Below are 19864 nucleotides of genomic sequence, written 5' to 3'. Positions count from 1 at the left end.
CCTTCCGAGTCCTGCCGTGTGCCCAAACATTTGATTTCCACCACATATGAGGTATCTGCGTACTCAGGAGAAATTGCACAATACATTTTATGGTGCATTTTTTCCTGATACCCTTGTGATAAAAAAAGCTACCTGGGTGAAGCAACAGTTTTGTGGTAAAAAAAAGTTTTTTTTCTTTTCACGGCTCAACGTTATAAACTTCTGTGAAGCCCCCAGGGATTCAAAGTGCACATCAAACATCTAGAAAAAATAGTTGAGGGCTCTAGTTTCCAAAATGGGGTCACTTATGGGGGAGCTCCATTGTTTAGGCACCTCAGGGAGTCTTCAAACCCGTCATGGCGTCCGCTAATGAGTGCAGCTAATTTTGCACTCAAAAATTCAAATGGCGCTCCTTGCCTTCCGAGTCCTGCCGTGTGCCCAAACATTTGATTTCCACCACATATGGGGTATCTGCGTACTCAGGAGAAAATGCACAATACATTTTATGATGCATTTTTCCTGATACCCTTGTGAAAATACTAATTTTTATGGCTAAAGTAACATTTTTGTGTTAAAAAAGTAACATTTTCATTTTTTCGTCTACATTGCTTTGGTTGCTGTGAAGCTCCTAAAGGGTTAATTAACTTATTGGATGTGGTTTTGAGCAGAGTGAGGGGTACAGATTTTAGAATGGGGTCACTTTTGGGTATTTTCTGTCGCCTAGGTTTCTCAAATCACTCCAAATGTGATGTGGTACCTAAAAAATTTTTTTTTTGTAAATTTTGTTGGAAAAATGAGAAATTGCTGATGAACTTTGAACCCTTCTAACTTCCTAACGGAATTTTTTTTTTTTTCAAAAATTGCGCTGGTGTAAAGCAGACAAGTGGGAAATGTTATTTAGTAACTATTTTGTGTGACATATCTTTTAGATTTATGGGCATAAAATTTCAAATTTTGAAAATTGCAAAATATTCAAAATTTTCGCCAAATTTCCTAAATTTTCACAAATAAACGCAAAACATATCGGCCTAAATTTACCACTGACATGAAGTACAATATGTCACGAAAAAAACAATCTCAGAATCGCCAGGATCCGTTGAAGTGTTCCAGAGTTATAACCTGTCAAAGTGACACTGGTCAAAATTGCAAAAAATGGCCGGGTCTTTAAGGTGAAAACAGGCTGGGGGCTGAAGGGGTTAAAGCTATCTTGTTCAATAATATTTTACTTCTAATGCTTTCTCACTACCTGATTAGCTTTGTGCCATTTGGTTGGTGTAACCTACTGAGGAGGAGCGAACCTTTGTGCATAGTCAGCAGCACCATGCTCCCATAGTTCTGTGTCCCCCCCCCAATGAGGGCTCCAACGAAGATATTTTGCGATGAATACTCAATCCTCTTATTGTTTTATATATCTCTAAACATGACCCATACGGTAAGATATAATGTTGCGTATTAATTTCTCCACAGCAATGATGCTCTGACTGAGGTCTGCTATAAAATCTGCGCTTGTAACACAATCCATGACATCCTCCGGGGTGGGACGGTCACTGTGCAGTTCCACCAGCTCTTCATGAAGCCCAGCAAAGAAAAAATAGATTACCTTCTGGAGGTATGGTTATTGAACATGTCTATAGTCCTATAGATTACATAGGTGTTTCTAAACTCAATGGTTACCTCCTGCGTTCCAGAGATCTGGTCTCTGCAGAGGTTTAGTATTGTTCTAGTGCCTTACTGGTATAGTATATCTGAAGTGATGTCTCCCAGTGATGGGTTCCCTTAAAACCTCAGACCTACATATTTACCTTTCTACAGTAATTTTGAGCACAGGTTACAACTTCTACCTTGTCTGGTCATACGAGGATCTTTTATGTGGGGGGTCGTTCTTTTGATGGGTAGGAACCGCTACTGAGATGAAGGCGTGTGTGTATGATGGTGTTAACTTCATTGTCTAGTAGGTTAAAGGGAAGCTGTCACCAGATTTGGCGACTATAAACTGCGGCCTCCACCAGTGAGCCCTTATATACAGTATTCTAGAATATTGTACATAAGAACCCTCTTATATACAGCATTTTAGAATACTGTATACAAGAGCTCACGGGTGGTGGCCGCAGCTCATAAGGGAAAAACCTGGTGACAGGTTCCCTTTTAATGAAATAATTTTGCATTTTAGGTTTGTTCCCGGTCACTAAAGGTAGAAGAAGCTTCAGAGTCTCAAAGGCGAACTATGGCGTCGTTCTTAAAGTAAGCTCTGAACCTTGTCCTTATTTTGTTGCGTTCCGCTGCTTTACAGGTTTTTGTGTAGCTGTTGCTGATTACCGACTTCACTTACTATGGAAGGCTGCAACTATTCTGTGCCATTCGCCATCTTCTGAGCTGTCCTGTGTCATTTTGCTTTAACCTCTACTTGACAAATTACGTAGTATTATCACATTTTATATGAGCTTCCTTTTATGTAATGCCTTTGCAGAACAGCCGGCAGATAATGTCTGTATGCCTCTACCAGCAGAAGCTTGAGCCAAGCTTCACCCGCCCGCTGCTGTCAACCATTCATATGCTGCTGTCAATCTGTCAGCTTTGAAGACCTCTTGTGCCTGTCATGGCCGTGCCTGTTGCTTGCATTTATGGGAGACTGTGATTTTTGCTATACTCTAATACTGTTGTTCCCTAAGGGAGCTAACAAATTAAGTAAAGGTGCCATAACCAGAAAAAAAACAAAAGTGATAATGGCCTCTCCTGATCAGAGCAAGCACTGAGCTTTCCCATCACCTAACACACCTGATGTATCCGATATTCTGGTCCTGGCGTCTCCCGAATACGTGAAATGCTGCTTTTGTATTTTCCAGAAGCCTGTGCCTGGGGTTGGAAGACTTACAGCTGGTATTTATGATTTCTTCTCACGACTTGTTCATGAAGCTCCTTACAGATGGTGAGAGAAAGATGCTTGTGGACCAGATCCGGCAGCGAACGTCCCATACCAATCTCTGCATCAAGCCTGTGACCGCTTTCTACGATATACCAGGTGAGCTAAAGTGGGCATGACGGAAAACTAAGTGCCACTTAACAGTGGAAATGTAATCTCTGGAGTATGTCTGCAACTGAGAACTTGTGATTATCTGGTATTTTACTAAGGAATGTGACCGCCATTTCTCCAGTGTTTCCCAAACTCCAGTCCTCTTGGCTCACGGTCATGTTTTCAGGATTTCCTTAGCATTGGTGACTTGCTAACATGGGGTTATATTGCAGCGTCTGCAAGTGTCACCATCGGTCAGCTCGAACATCAGCTCATCCTCACCCTGGATCCCTGGAGAATTAGACAAATCCTTATAGAGCTGCATGGCATGACCTCCGACAGCAAGTTCTGGATGGTGTCCACTAAGGTACGGACCCGTAATCTAAATTTAGAAAACTGACGGCACTTCCTAACAAACAAGTGTGAACAGGTGCATACTAAACATGAAATTAACTCTAACAAACATCTGCATGCTGAGACACTAAGCAAACGTTGACTATAGGAATTTTGACACATTACTACTAAAGAAGTAAATTTTAAAATGGAGACACTTGGCGCATAAAAAGGCCAGTTTTATGTGATTTGACACCTCCGATGAAGCCGTTGCGAAACGCGCGTCAGGTGTGGGCGGTGTACTCTGTTGGGGCCTCGACTTTGGTGGGTATTATCCCTTACTGAGCTCTCCTCCTCTCTGCAGGGATCAGCGGTCCTCTCCTATTCTATGGCTATTGTCATATATTGGCTAGTTTTATGTGAGCCCTGCAGCCAGTGTCAAGGCGTATCTCTTTGCTACACCTTGAGGCTGGCTGCTGGGCTCACATAAAACTGGCCTTTTTTTTTTTATATTGTGTCTCAATTTTAAAATGTATTTCTTTGTCGCTCCATTGGGAGACCCAGACAATTGGGTGTATAGCTTCTGCCTCCGGAGGCCACACAAAGTATTACACTTTAAAAAGTGTAACCCCTCCCCTCTGCCTATACACCCTCCCGTGCATCACGGGCTCCTCAGTTTTATGCTTTGTGTGGAAGGAGGCACACATCCACTCATGCATTCTCATATTAGTTATATCGGTTGGAAGAAAAGTGGGCCCCCACGGGGCCCCCGGCATGTTCCCTTCTCACCCCACTACGTCGGCGGTGCTGTTAAGGTTGAGGTACCCATTGCGGGTACAAAGGCCGGAGCCTCATGCCGTTTTTCCTTCACCATCCCTTAGCGGCTCTGGGAGAAGTGGGATCCTGACCGGTCATCCATTTATGGGACCGTGCTCCCTCCGCAGCCCCTGTGGGAATCTGTCGGACAGGAGTCTATTCATCCTCAGGGACCGGGCCCTGCATCTCTAAGGTACTCTGTGTCCCCATGGGGGCTGTGCATGGAGCGCCTTCATCCCGGACGCTGCAGCAGCTGCTGATTTGTGAAGACCGGCGGACTTCCGCGCCGACCATGCCTGCTTGTCGGCCGCGGTCTTAAATTTAGTCCCCGGCTTCATTGCGGCCTAGTAGCAAAACTCCCGCCCCCGGGCCTGTCTGTCAGGGGTAAGGGCGGGACTGCCGACCTGACGTCGGATGTGAGGGCTGGAGCATCCTGTATGTTTCCTCCCCCCTCACTGATCACTGTGGGGACCCCAGATTCCCGCACTTTTTTAGCGCCGCCCACGGCTCCACTCCTCCCCAGAGAGCTCCGGCAGCCATTTTTTTGGCATTCTGCCGGTGGAGGATTACCTGGAAAGAGCTCTGCAACTCTGGAGGACACACGCTCCGCTTTTTAGCGGTCGGTAAGCCACACCGGTCACCCGGTGCTGGTCCCCTTAGGGTGCCGGAATAGATACTATATATATATATATATATATATATATATATATATATATATATATATATATATATATATATATATATATAATATATATATATAATTTCTGTTCGGTCGGGCTATATACCTTTTCCCATATACCCTCAGTGATCACTCTCCTAGGAGACAACACCATGTCGTCCACAAGGAGCAAGGGTGCCAAGGCACAGGGTTATTTTGCGACCTGTACCTCTTGTGCGGCTATGTTACCTGCGGGTTCCACCTACCCTCACTGTGAGCAATGCTCGACCCCTGTTTTGCTTGCTCAGCCGGAGCCTCGGTCACTAGTGGGACCCTCGGCTCAGGTAGACCCCCCTGCTCCCCCGGTCCAGGCGGCAGGGACAGAGTTTGCCGTTTTTGCTGAGAAACTCTCTGAGTCACTTTCACAATCCATGGCTCAGTCTATGGACAAATGGTCTGCCAAGCTGCTAGAAGCTTTGCAGTCCAGACCGGTCCTTACACAGGCCCCGGGCCCTGTTGGATCGTCGCCTCCAGGCCCCTCTCTGTTCGAGCCGCAGCGCGCTCCCAGGGGGGGCCCTAGGTCTCACGTGGAGGACTCCTGCCCGGACCACAGTCCCAGACCGGCTAAGCGGGTTCGCTGGGAATCTTCCCCGACTTCTTCACGCTGCTCGGGTTCCCAGCTTGAGGACTCTCTGGAGGACGAGGCGTACGTTTCAGCTCAGGGCTCTGACCCTGACGTTGCTCTCAATCTTGATACACCTGAAGGGGACGCCATAGTAAATGACCTTATCTCGTCCATCAACCAGGTGTTAGATCTATCTCCCCCGCCACCTGTAGAGGAGTCGACTTCTCAGCAGGAGAAACACCAGTTTCGGTTCCCTAAACGTTCACGGAGTGCATTTTTCGATCACTCTAACTTCAGAGATGCTGTCCAGAAGCCCAGAGCGGTTCCGGACAAGCGCTTTACTAAGCGCCTTACTGACACACGTTACCCCTTCCCCTCTGACGTAGTTAAGGGTTGGGCTCAATGTCCCAAGGTGGATCCTCCAGTCTCTAGATTGGCGGCTAGATCTGTGGTATCGGTTGCAGATGGCTCATCGCTAAAAGATGCCACTGACAGGCAGATAGAGCTCCTGGTGAAATCCATCTATGAAGCCACGGGCGCATCTTTTGCCCCGGCCTTTGCAGCCGTATGGGCACTCCAAGCTATCTCAGCTTGTCTGGCTGAGATTAATGCGGTCACACGTAATTCTGCTCCGCAGGTTGCGTCTTTGACTTCTCAGGCGTCAGCTTTTTCTTCCTACGCCATGAACGCAGTTCTAGACTCTGCTAGCCGTACAGCGGTGGCATCCGCTAATTCTGTGGCAGTCCGCAGGGCCATGTGGCTGCGCGAATGGAAGGCAGACTCGGCCTCCAAGAGGTTCTTAACCGGTTTGCCGTTTTCTGGCGACCGATTGTTTGGCAAACGATTGGATGAGATTATTAAGGAATCCAAGGGAAAGGACTCCTCCTTACCCCAGTCCAAACCGAAGAGACCTCAGCAACGGAAAATACAATCGAGGTTTCGGTCCTTTCGTCCCTCTGCCAAGCCCCAATCCTCTTCGTCCAGCAGGCCGGAGAAAGGCCAGAGGAACTCCTATGCGTGGCGGGCTAAGTCACGCCCCCAAAAACCCGCCGGAGGCAATGCCTCCAAGGCGGCCTCTTCATGACTCTCGGCATCCCCGAACCGCATCCTCGGTCGGTGGCAGGCTCTCCCGCTTTTGCGACGCCTGGTGGCCACATGTTCAAGACCGATGGGTGAGGGACATTCTGTCTCACGGTTACAGGATAGAGTTCAGCTCTCGTCCCCCGACTCGTTTCTTCAGAACCTCTCCGCCCCCCGCGCGGGCCGATGCACTTTTTCAGGCGGTGGACGCTCTGAAGACAGAAGGAGTTGTGATCCCTGTTCCCCCCCAGGAACATGGTCGCGGCTTTTACTCCAACTTGTTCGTGGTGCCAAAGAAGGACGGTTCATTCCGTCCCGTTCTGGACCTCAAACTACTCAACAGACATGTGAGCACCAGACGGTTTCGGATGGAATCTCTCCGCTCGGTCATCGCATCGATGTCACAAGGAGACTTCCTAGCATAGATCGACATCAAGGATGCTTATCTCCATGTGCCGATCGCACCCGAACATCAACGCTTTTTGCGTTTCGCCATCGGGGACGAACACCTTCAGTTCGTGGCATTGCCTTTCGGCCTGGCGACAGCCCCACGGGTGTTCACCAAGGTCATGGCATCCGTTGTAGCGGTCCTACACTCTCAGGGCCACTCGGTGATTCCCTACTTAGACGATCTTCTAGTCAGGGCACCTTCTCAGGTGGCGTGTCAAAACAGCCTTACCGTCGCTCTGGCGACGCTCCAGCAGTTCGGGTGGATCATCAACTTCCCAAAATCCAAGTTGACACCGACCCAATCACTGACTTACCTCGGGATGGAGTTTCATACTCAGTCAGCGGTAGTCATGCTACCGCTGGACAAACAGCTTTCTCTGCAGGCAGGGGTGCAATCTCTTCTTCGGGGTCAGTCACACCCCTTGAGGCGCCTCATGCACTTCCTGGGGAAGATGGTGGCAGCGATGGAGGCAGTGCCCTTCGCGCAATTCCATCTGCGGCCACTCCAGTGGGACATTCTCCGCAAATGGGACAGGCGGTCGACTTCCCTCGACAGGAACGTCTCTCTTTCCCTTGCAACCAAGACGTCACTTCAGTGGTGGCTCCTTCCCAACTCTCTGTCGCAGGGAAAATCCTTCCTACCCCCAACCTGGGCTGTGGTCACCACGGACGCGAGCCTGTCAGGGTGGGGGGTGGTTTTTCTCCACCACAGGGCTCAGGGAACCTGGACTCCGATAGAGTCATCCCTTCAGATCAATATTCTGGAGATAAGGGCAGTGTATCTAGCCCTATTGGCTTTTCATCGGTGGCTGGAGGGCAGGCAGATCCATATCCAGTCGGACAACGCCACTGCCGTCGCATACATCAACCACCAAGGCGGCACTCGCAGTCGTCAAGCCTTCCAGGAAGTCCGACGGATTCTGCAGTGGGTGGAAGCCACAGCTTCCACCATCTCCGCAGTTCACATCCCGGGCGTAGAAAACTGGGAAGCAGATTTTCTCAGTCGTCAGGGCATGGACGCGGGGGAATGGTCTCTTCACCCAGACGTGTTTCGAGAGATCTGTCGCCGCTGGGGAACGCCGGACGTCGATCTCATGGCGTCACGGCACAACAACAAAGTCCCGGCATTCATGGCCCGGTCTCAAGATCACAGAGCTCTGGCGGCGGACGCATTAGTTCAGGATTGGTCGCAGTTTCGACTGCCTTATGTATTTCCTCCTCTGGCGATGCTGCCCAGAGTGCTGCGCAAAATCAGGTCCGACTGTCGTCGCGCCATTTTCGTCGCTCCAGATTGGCCGAGGCGGTCGTGGTACCCGGATCTGTGGCATCTCACGGTGGGTCAACCGTGGGCGCTCCCAGACCGCCCAGACTTGCTGTCACAAGGGCCGTTTTTCCATCTGAATTCTGTGGCCCTCAACCTGACTGTGTGGCCATTGAGTCCTGGCTCCTAGCGTCCTCAGGGTTATCTCAAGATGTCATTGCCACCATGAGACAGGCCAGGAAACCAACGTCCGCCAAGATCTGTCACAGGTCTTGGAGGATCTTCTTATCCTGGTGCTCTGATAATGGTTTTACTCCCTGGCCTTTTGCCTTACCCACTTTTCTTTCATTCCTTCAATCCGGAATGGACAAGGGTTTGTCTCTCGGCTCTCTCAAGGGACAAGTATCGGCGCTATCCGTATTTTTTCAAAAGCGTCTAGCCAGGCTTCCGCAGGTCCGCACGTTCCTGCAGGGAGTTTGCCACATAGTCCCACCTTACAAGCGTCCGCTGGAACCCTGGGACCTTAAAAGGGTGCTAACAGCTCTTCAGAAACCACCTTTCGAGCCGCTGCGGGATGTCTCTTTATCACGTCTTTCGCAGAAGGTGGCATTTCTAGTGGCAGTTACATCGCTCCGTAGAGTGTCGGAGCTGGCAGCGCTGTCATGCAAAGCCCCCTTCCTGGTTTTTCACCAGGATAAGGTGGTTCTGCGTCCTGTCCCGGAATTTCTCCCTAAGGTGGTATCTCCTTTTCATCTCAATCAGGATATCTCCTTACCTTCATTTTGCCCTAATCCAATTCACCAATGTGAAAAGGATTTGCACTCATTAGATCTAATGAGAGCACTCCGGTTCTACGTGTCTCGCACGGCGCCCCTGCGCCGTTCAGATGCGCTCTTTGTCCTTGTCGCTGGCCAGCGTAAGGGTTCGCAGGCTTCCAAGTCAACCTTGGCTCGGTGGATCAAGGAACCGATTCTTGAAGCCTACCGTTCTTCTGGGCTTCCGCTTCCTTTGGGGCTGAAAGCCCATTCTACCAGAGCCGTGGGTGCGTCCTGGGCATTGCGGCACCGGGCTACGGCTCAGCAGGTGTGTCAGGCAGCTACCTGGTCTAGTCTGCACACTTTTACGAAACACTATCAGGTGCATACCTATGCTTCGGCAGACGCCAGTCTAGGTAGGCGAGTCCTTCAGGCGGCGGTTGCCTACCTGTAAGAGGGGGTCGTCTTCGGCTCTTTTTATCGAGGTATTCTTTTACCCACCCAGGGACTGCTTTTGGACGTCCCAATTGTCTGGGTCTCCCAATGGTGCGACAAAGAAGGGAATTTTGTTTACTTACCGTAAATTCCTTTTCTTCTAGCTCCTATTGGGAGACCCAGCACCCGCCCCTGTTCCCTTCGGGCTGTTTATTCTTTTGTGTACACATGTTGTTCATGTTGAATTGTTCTTTTGGTTCATGGTTTGCAGTTCTCCGAACATCCTTCGGATTGAATTTACCTTAGACCAATTTATAAGTTTCCTCCTTCCTGCTTTTGCACCAAAACTGAGGAGCCCGTGATGCACGGGAGGGTGTATAGGCAGAGGGGGAGGGGTTACACTTTTTAAAGTGTAATACTTTGTGTGGCCTCCGGAGGCAGAAGCTATACACCCAATTGTCTGGGTCTCCCAATAGGAGCTAGAAGAAAAGGAATTTACGGTAAGTAAATAAAATTCCCTTCTTCCTTAGCAGTAATGCAGTCGAAGTTTGTATATTCAATGTGTGTATACCTTTTATAGTGTCTCAGAGTTCAGCTGTTAAGGTACAAACATCCCCTCCTGTGTCCCATGAATAGAAATAAATTGTTGCCATTCTATAGTGGTGCGATGTATTTTGATCTGTTAATCGATGTGGAAATAAATTTGTTTCAGTGGGAAGTGCCAACTGTATACAGCGGGATAATCCTCGGCATTAAAGACAGTCTGACAAGGGACCTGGTGTATATCCTGCTGGCCAAAGGCATACACTGCAGTGCCATTAAGGTGAGTGTCACATATTTAATTTCTTTTATTTTTTGTGGGTTTCAGGCCCCCCCGAGGAGCAAATATTGGATTATTTACCAGTTCAATATCTGACAATCACACCGCCATTCTGCCGACAGGTCTCTTTATGGCTGATCTTACATTAATAGGATGCATGATCTGTCAGTAACAGGAAAACTGCTGGAAAATGACATTATTTAGGGTTTTCTCAGTGCATGCGCCGGTATTATTGAATAACAGGCCTCATACTTTTCACAGCTGACACTTTGCCACAGTGTGTTCCAAGCAGTATGGGCTTTCTTCTTCTTTCTGTAATGTTTCCATTTACTGACAATACATAGAGAAATTTGTCTACCTTGGACAGTCCCTTTGACAGTGGATGGTGCGGAGGTATGTCTGCCGGACCTTTGATGTATGTAGGCCATGTGCGCACTAGAAAGTGACTTTTTCTCAAGGAAAATCCGGACCCTCTTAAAAAATCCTGCACCTGCGATAAAAAAACCACAACGAAATCCGCATGCGGTTTTGCCACGGTTTGATGTGGATTTGTGGCGACTTTTCCGCAGGTTGGTCCCTGCGGATTTTTACCATTGTCTACGGCAAAAACCACAAATACCTGCGGAAAAGAAGTGACATACACATTAATTCTGCAGCGGAAAATCCGCGGGTAAATCCGGTAGTTACTAGTGCTACCAACAAATAAGAGAGAAACAGGTTTAGAGGCATGCTTAAGGCTTTTTTTTTTTTTTTTTTTTTTTCTCCTTCACATCAGTCTTGTAGAGACTGGGAGCTAGTAACGGAGGCCTAGGAGAGGCCAGTGGTGCCCGGGCAGCCCAGGCTCGGCTGCAGGTAGTGCAGAGAAGCTGTCTGCCTGCGATGGCGCGTTGGGCCCTGAATCGCACTGGCTGCCTGCTGGGAGCGCTGAAGCTGTAGCGGCGGCGGCAGCGTTACTTACCAAGCTAGGAAGCTTGGTCTGTGGAGCTGGAAGGGCAGGTTGAAATGACGTCCCCCGGAGATCTCTGCACCGGGACGGGACGTCGGGCGCCAGGAAGGAGGGGGGCGGCACCTGCGCGAGGAAGCAGGAGGGCCAGATTGGGAGCTTACGCGACAGAGGAGGCGTGCTAGAATTTGAAAAGCGCGCGAGCAGAATAATTCCTGGCTGGGGGCGTGGCCTGGAAGGCGCGCAGATGCTTTGCTGAAAGCTTGGGACACTGAAGGAGGCGTGGCGCAACTGAGGAAGAAGGCCGCAATGGAGCGGGGGGGCTAAATTTTTAAGGTATGCTGCCGGAGGGGACGCCTATTAGTGAACGCCACGGTAGAGGATAAGCGCCGGGGGGGATGATCAGGGGAGCGCAGGGAGGCCACACTACATGGGGAGCAAGCTACAGAGGGGGCCTGCGGTGAATGGCTCTAAGGGAGATATATCAGGACCCCCTGACCCATGTGGTGAAGGGGCTGTGGGGTTATCCCTCCCCCCCCCTCCCCCCATGACCCGGGACAGGGCAGAAGAAGGGGGAGTACAGAGTACTTATCTTGAAGGTCCCGGGTTGTCCTGATCCTGGAGGAGGCGAGCGAAGACGTCTCGACGGTCGTCCCGGGCTTAGTCAAAGGGAGACCGGAGGGGTACCTCTCCATCCCAGGTACTGTCTTCGTCCTCCTAACCCACAATCAGGCTCGGGAGCGAGAGAGTTGGGGAGGGGGGCAGGACCCTCCGCCTTTATCAACGATGACGCACTTTTCCTCACTGCGGATGCACCTCAAACACTCTTCTGTGTTGGAGGGGCCGGGTTCACTGCCAGACAGACACGGAGGACAACAGTAGTGGCGGACGGACCCCACTCTGTGCGACCGGTCTCTATGTGGGAGAGCAGGGTGAGCGATTACACCCTGTCGCCCGACGAGCTCTGTCTGAAAAATAAAGGGAAAACGTTAATAAAACACAACAATACAAACCTGAGGGGCTGAGAGCAGCCCCTGCGTGTCCAACCTCCTCAGACACTAAGCAAAAACTGATCTCCTCAGCTCCGGTCGGTGGGTGTATACTACGGGGGAGGAGCCAACTTTTTTATGTGCAAAGTGTCAGCCTCCTAGAGCCAGCAGCATACACCCATGGTTTCCTGTGTCCCCCAATGAAGCGATAGAGAAAGAAAAAACGCAGTGTGCGCACAGCTTTTTTTTTTTATATATATATATATATATATATATATATATATATATATATATATATATATATATATATATATATATATATATATATATATATATATATATATATATATATATATATATATAATATATATACCCATAGGTTTTGCTGGGGAATGACTGCAGAAATGTTAGACACATTTTCTGCAGCAAATCCGCGGTGAATCCGCAGCGTGCGCACTTAGCCTTAGATGGTGTTCTACAGAAGCCCATTCTTGTAATTGGTAGGGACTTCATGCATGGTACTAAAGGCGTAAAAATGTATTATATATGATATATATTTTTTTTGTCTTAGATTTTAAAATCATGTAATAGTGGAAAGGGATATACGGATAAATCTTTCCGTCGCCCTCTTGGATCCAGCACAGTCCGTTTTGGACGTCTTGAAGCAATGTCTCCACCATGCGGATGTCAACAGACTGCAGAGGCCAGGTGACTAGAAGAGCGTGTCATCAGAGGAGCATCCATTGACTCCACTGTTCAGTGGCCTGACCGCTGCAGCCAATCACAGGCTTCGGTATAGACATTGCTAACAGAGTTGGTGCAGACCACCAGAGCCGCCTGGGCTGGATCCACTGCTTTCACAGGAGGTGTACCCGAACTTGTATTCCTGATCATTTGTATGGGCATGAGGCCGTGCCACAGACAACTAATGTTTAGGTATAACACTACATTGGAAGTAAACCGCTGATGCCTTTTTATTCTAGTAAAAAGATAATAAACTTCGGCACCCGTAGAAAAAAGGATTCAGAAGTTCTGTATCTTTTGGTTTTAGTTTTTATTGTAATATATGTCAACATATGTATCCTGTCTATACTGACGGCCCTTTTTATTCTAGTCCTGGACAATCTGTTGTTGTTGCTGTTGTTTGCATTCTTTCTGCTCGAATAATTTCCTTAAGATTTCCTCCAAATCCCATTATGTTATAGTACTTTATTATTACAATAGCTAATATAACGCACAGATGAGGGATGGGATAGTTTATATATTTTTTATATATAGAATTGCCAGACTGAAATAATGGCAGTGCAATGCTGTGGAGAGGATGGGTAGGGTGGTAGATGGAGATGAGGGCGGTGCTGTGGAGAGGATGGGTAGGATGGTAGACAGATGAGGGCGGTGCTGTGGAGAGGATGGGTAGGGTGGTAGATGGAGATGAGGGCAGTGCTGTGGAGAGGATGGGTAGGGTGGTAGATGGAGATGAGGGCAGTGCTGTGGAGAAGATGGGTAGGGTGGTAGATGGAGATGAGGGCAGTGCTGTGGAGAGGATGGGTAGGATGGTAGACAGATGAGGGCGGTGCTATGGAGAGGATGGGTAGGGTGGTAGACAGATGAAGGTGGTGCTGTAGAGAGGATGGGTATTGTGGTAGACGGATTATGGCAATGTTGTGGAAAGGATGAGTAGGGTGGTAGACAGATGAGGGCAGTGCTGTGGAGAGGATGGGTAGGGTGGTAGATGGAAATGAGGACGGTGCTGTGCAGCAGATCAATAGGGTGGTTGACAGAGATGAGGGTGGTGCTCTAGAGAGGATGAGTAGGACGGTAGACAGATGAGGGCGGTGCTATGGAGAGGATGGGTAGGATGGTAGACAGATGAGGGCAGTGCTGTGGAGAGGATGGGTAGAATGGTAGACAGATGAGGGCGGTGCTATGGAGAGGATGGGTAGGATGGTAGACAGATGAGGGTGGTGCTGTAGAGAGGATGGGTAGGATGGTAGACAGATGAGGGTGGTGCTGTGGAGAGGATGGGTAGGATGGTAGACAGATGAGGGTGGTGCTGTGGAGAAGATGGGTAGGATGGTAGACAGATGAGGGTGGTGCTATGGAGAGGATGGGTAGGATGGTAGACAGATGAGGGCGGTGCTGTGGAAAGGATGGGTAGGATGGTAGACAGATGAGGGCGGTGCCGTGGAAAGGATGGGTAGGATGGTAGACAGATGAGGGCGGTGCTATGGAGAGGATGGGTAGGATGGTAGACAGATGAGGGTGGCGCTGTGGAGAGGATGGGTAGGATGGTAGACAGATGAGGGCGGTGCTATGGAGAGGATGGGTAGGATGGTACACAGATGAGGGCGGTGCTGTGGAAAGGATGAGTAGGATGGTACACAGATGAGGGCGGTGCTGTGGAAAGGATGGGTAGGATGGTAGACAGATGAGGGCGGTGCTGTGGAAAGGATGGGTAGGATGGTAGACAGATGAGGGCGGTGCTGTGGAAAGGATGGGTAGGATGGTAGACAGATGAGGGCGGTGCTGTGGAAAGGATGGGTAGGATGGTAGACAGATGAGGGCGGTGCTGTGGAAAGGATGGGTAGGATGGTAGACAGATGAGGGCGGTGCTGTGGAAAGGATGGGTAGGATGGTAGACAGATGAGGGCGGTGCTATGGAGAGGATGGGTAGGATGGTAGACAGATGAGGGCGGTGCTGTGGAGAGGATGGGTAGGATGGTAGACAGATGAGGGCGGTGCTGTGGAGAGGATGGGTAGGATGGTAGACAGATGAGGGCGGTGCTATGGAGAGGATGGGTAGGATGGTAGACAGATGAGGGCGGTGCTATGGAGAGGATGGGTAGGATGGTAGACAGATGAGGGCGGTGCTGTGGAGAGGATGGGTAGGATGGTAGACAGATGAGGGCGGTGCTGTGGAGAGGATGGGTAGGATGGTAGACAGATGAGGGCGGTGCTGTGGAGAGGATGGGTAGGATGGTAGACAGATGAGGGCGGTGCTGTGGAGAGGATGGGTAGGATGGTAGACAGATGAGGGCGGTGCTGTGGAAAGGATGGGTAGGATGGTAGACAGATGAGGGCGGTGCTGTGGAAAGGATGGGTAGGATGGTAGACAGATGAGGGCGGTGCTGTGGAAAGGATGGGTAAGATGGTAGACAGATGAGGGCGGTGCTGTGGAAAGGATGGGTAGGATGGTACACAGATGAGGGCGGTGCTGTGGAGAGGATGGGTAGGATGGTAGACAGATGAGGGCGGTGCTGTGGAAAGGATGGGTAGGATGGTAGACAGATGAGGGCGGTGCTGTGGCAAGGATGGGTAGGATGGTAGACAGATGAGGGCGGTGCTATGGAGAGGATGGGTAGGATGGTACACAGATGAGGGCGGTGCTGTGGAGAGGATGGGTAGGATGGTAGACAGATGAGGGCGGTGCTGTGGAAAGGATGGGTAGGATGGTAGACAGATGAGGGCGGTGCTGTGGAGAGGATGGGTAGGATGGTAGACAGATGAGGGCGGTGCTGTGGAAAGGATGGGTAGGATGGTAGACAGATGAGGGCGGTGCTGTGGAGAGGATGGGTAGGATGGTACACAGATGAGGGCGGTGCTGTGGAAAGGATGGGTAGGATGGTAGACAGATGAGGGCGGTGCAGCTCTGGAGAGATCTTTCTGGTGACTGAGAAGTTGACCTTGTAATCTGTAGGGGCTGAGCAGGCCTCGCAGGAAGCGGCCACTGTCCGATAACCATTGGGGAATAACGTGTAGAACCTCCTGTGATCTGATGATATTCAGGGAGCCTTAGAATTTCCCAGAACAGACTGTTTATAGTAACCCATTTTCTCTGTTACTTTTCCTTGGCATCTTGAGGTGAAAAATAATACTGTGCTTTCTACTGAACTAATGAAAAATAAAAACCTAATTGGCCCATTACATATCAGCGGGGTCAGTCAGAGAAGGGTACATTATCATAGATCCATCATGGCTCCTGTTAAAAGCTAAGAAGCCATTGTGAGCACAGCCAAGTACAGGTATTATCCACCCAAATAAATAATTGACGTACTTGGCTGAGCTACATCAGAACTTTGTAACTGAACAGAAACCTCTTGTTTCACTCATTTAGTCTCTGTAACAGGGGAAAAAAAGGAATTATTACAACCAAGCTGGTGCAGGTGACAATGTCGACCAAGACTTGGGAACCCTTTTTGTGTTTTCTTAGGACTTCCCCCATGCTAAGCAGCTCCTGGCCGCCTGTCTGGAGCTGGTGACTGAGTTTTCTCCGAAGCTTCGGCAAGTGATGCTCAATGAGATGCTGCTGCTGGACCTCTACACACACGAGGCCGGACCCGGCATGAAGGGCGACCGTCCTCCTCCAGAGCTCATCAGCAGAATACGGGGATACCTGGAGATGAGGATTCCTGGTAAGAGAGATGCTGGTCATGACCCTTGGGCCTCATCCAGACATTCAGTTTTCTGTGGATAGACCAATCACTTATGGAAAGTTGTAATTTTGGTTTTTTTTTCTCATTTATGATAACAAAAACTGGGTGTCTAAATGAAGCTCAAAAGTTTTCTTGATTTCAGAATATGTCCTTGATGATTCTGAATGATGTGAGATGGATAAAGCAATGTTGGCTTGTGCTGCTGCAGTCGACATTAGGTGGTAGATTCTTTTTTGGCCAAGTTCAGAGATCTTCTAAATTGATAAGATGTGAAGGCTGTTTGTTTCTCTTTCGCGTTTCCGCTCTTTCTTTCTCGTTTCCGCTCTTTCTTCCTCGTTTCCTCTTTCTTTCTCGTTTCCTCTCTTTCTTTCTCGTTTCCTCTCTTTCTTTCTCGTTTCCTCTCTTTCTTTCTCGTTTCCTCTCTTTCTTTCTCGTTTCCTCTCTTTCTTTCTCGTTTCCTCTCTTTCTTTCTCGTTTCCTCTCTTTCTTTCTCGTTTCCTCTCTTTCTTTCTCGTTTCCTCTCTTTCTTTCTCGTTTCCTCTTTCTTTCTCGTTTCCTCTTTCTCATTTCCTCTTTCTTTCTCGTTTCCTCTTTCTCGTTTCCTCTTTCTCGTTTCCTCTTTCTCGTTTCCTCTTTCTCGTTTCCTCTTTCTCGTTTCCTCTTTCTCGTTTCCTCTTTCTCGTTTCCTCTTTCTCGTTTCCTCTTTCTCGTTTCCTCTCTTCTTTCTCGTTTCCTCTTTCTCGTTTCCTCTTTCTCGTTTCCTCTTTCTCGTTTCCTCTTTCTCGTTTCCTCTTTCTCGTTTCCTCTTTCTCGTTTCCTCTTTCTCGTTTCCTCTTTCTCGGTTCCTCTTTCTCGGTTCCTCTCTTTCTTTCTCGGTTCCTCTTTCTTTCTCGGTTCCTCTCTTTCTTTCTCGGTTCCTCTCTTTCTTTCTTTCTTTCTTTCTTTCTCGGTTCCTTTCTTTTTTTCTCGGTTCCTCTTTCTCTTTTCTCGGTTCCTCTTTCTCTTTTCTCGGTTCCTCTCTTTCTCTTTTCTCGGTTCCTCTCTTTCTCTTTTCTCGGTTCCTCTCTTTTCTCGGTTCCACGTTTCCTTTTTTTTTTTTTTTTTCTCGTTTCCTCTCAATTCAATCAAATTAGTCTCAATTAGTTTCAAATACGACATCTTTCCGTAATTGTTGATCAGTACAGTACAACAGCTGCCATTTTATTTTAATTTTTTTTGCCCAATTAATGAATCCCGCACTTTTTTTTTTTTTTTTTTTCCTTGTTGTGGATTTTGTGCCCCCCCCAAAAAAAAAAAAAGTAAAAATAATGGAAAAACTGTAACTTATGTATCATGGGCTCTGACCAGTCTGGTCTATCATTGTGTTCGCCATGAAATATCTATTCTGAGCATCCTTTTTGTTTTAGAGCTTTGTCTTGTGCTGTTCCTCTGTTGCACCTCCTGGAAATGTATGAATTAGTTGACAACTGATCATGTGCACCTTTATTCTACATAAGCCCAGTTATTGATTAATTTTATTTATTTATTTTTATTTTTACATTTCCATGGCAAATGCAGTACTAGGAATAAGCACAACACTACATTCTTGGAAAATAGTAAATTGGTGTCAGATCTGTCCGGAGAGCTGAGCGCTTCTGTGTTACTTCTCTCCCCGGCGTCACTTGCAGATATGTAATGGCTATTGCAGGCAACATCGTGTCTCTGCACTTACAAAGGGGTGGTGGATGGTCGCAACGTCGGCTAAGTGTCAGTGACTGCCGATATTACAACTCTGATGCGAGGAGAGGATAATCTGGAGCTGATCTTTATTTCTCCTTGCAGACATTCCCCTCCGACAAGTAGTGGCAGAAGAATGTGTTTCCTTCTTGCTGAACTGGAAAGAGAACGAGTACCTAACTCTACAGGCGCCTGCCTCCTTGGTGCAAAATAATCCATATGTGAAGGTAAGGAACTGATTAGTGACTTGCGCTCTCTCTGCAAGTCTAAAATGTTCTATTCCAAAGATTAAAATTTCCACCTTCAACAAAATAATCACAAACCTTTACAAGCCATCTTATTCATGCGTACTTATAGAGGTGGCTCCCTGATATAGGGGTCCCCTGCATAGAGCAGTTGTATGATAATTATAGCTGCCTCCTGTCACCACTAGAGGGAGCTCAGTAACCTACTGCTGTGTATACACAGAGTCCTGTACTGAGCTCCCCCGAGAGTGGCAGCTAAAGGGGGTTCCAAGACTAATGTAGCAGGGACATTGTGTGCTACGGACTTTGATCCCAGAAACTTTACATCTTAAATGGTGTGGCACTTTTTGCTTTTAGCTTGACTTTTTTTTGTCAAAACCAATAAGTATATTTTTCCATCCATTTTGGTGGTTTCTTTGTTGTGGTGTTTTGTTGCTGGGTGGTGTTTTTTTTTTTATCTATTATTATTATTATTAGTATTTCTTTGTCGCTCCATTGGGAGACCCAGACAATTGGGTATATAGCTTCTGCCTCTGGAGGCCACACAAAGTATTACACTTTTAAAAAAGTGTAACCCCTCCCCTCTGCCTATACACCCTCCCGTGGACCACGGGCTCCTCAGTTTTATGCTTTGTGTGGAAGGAGGCACACATCCACTCATGCATTCTCATACATAGTTATGTCGGATGGAAGAAAAGAGGACCCCGATGGGGCCCCCGGCATGTTCCCTTCTCACCCCACTATGTCGGCGGTGCTGTTAAGGTTGAGGTACCCATTGCGGGTACGGAGGCTGGAGCCACATGCCGTCTCCTTCACCATCCCTTATGCGGCTCTGGGAGAAGTGGGATCCTGAGCGGTCATCCATATGCTGGGACCGTGCTCCATCCGCAGCCCCTGGTGGAACCTGCCGGACCGGAGCTTCTTCACCCCCAGGGACCGGGCCCTGCAACTTGAAGGTACTCTGTGTCCCCATGTGGGGACTGTACAGGGAGGGTCGCACCTTCTCCCCGGAAGCCGCGGTAGTTCAGTCCGTTGTCTTTTCGGCGGACTTCCGCGCCGACCGTGCCCGCTTGTCGGGCGCGGCCTTAAATTTAGTCCCCGGCTTCGCCGCGGCCTAGTCTCGAAAAATCCCGCCCCTGAGCCTGCCTGTCAGGGGTAAGGGCGGGGATGACCGGCATCACGTCGGCTTTGAGGGCTGGAGCATCTGGCATGTCTCACTCCCCCCTCATTGACCACTGTGGGGACTCCAGATTCCCGCTCTTTGTTAGTGCCGCCCTCGGCTCCACTCCCCCCTGAGAGCTCCGGCGGCCATATTT

General features: G+C 48.9%; 1 protein-coding gene across 1 annotated transcript in view; it reads left to right on the top strand.

Moving 5' to 3' along the window:
- Positions 1-19864, top strand: part of INTS8 (integrator complex subunit 8) — a 197671-nt gene that overhangs the window by 70000 nt on the left and 107807 nt on the right. The window contains exons 11-17 of the mRNA XM_075353053.1: positions 1447-1588; positions 2150-2220; positions 2823-2998; positions 3223-3356; positions 10115-10225; positions 16365-16566; positions 18409-18530. Coding sequence (XP_075209168.1) covers positions 1447-1588; positions 2150-2220; positions 2823-2998; positions 3223-3356; positions 10115-10225; positions 16365-16566; positions 18409-18530 — 958 coding nt within the window. The remainder of the gene's footprint in view (positions 1-1446; positions 1589-2149; positions 2221-2822; positions 2999-3222; positions 3357-10114; positions 10226-16364; positions 16567-18408; positions 18531-19864) is intronic.

Source organism: Anomaloglossus baeobatrachus, chromosome 6, assembly GCF_048569485.1.
Source record: "Anomaloglossus baeobatrachus isolate aAnoBae1 chromosome 6, aAnoBae1.hap1, whole genome shotgun sequence".
Classification (NCBI taxonomy): domain Eukaryota; kingdom Metazoa; phylum Chordata; class Amphibia; order Anura; family Aromobatidae; genus Anomaloglossus; species Anomaloglossus baeobatrachus.
The sequence above is the reverse complement of the archived record's forward strand: the minus strand, read 5'-3'. Positions and strand labels throughout refer to the sequence as shown.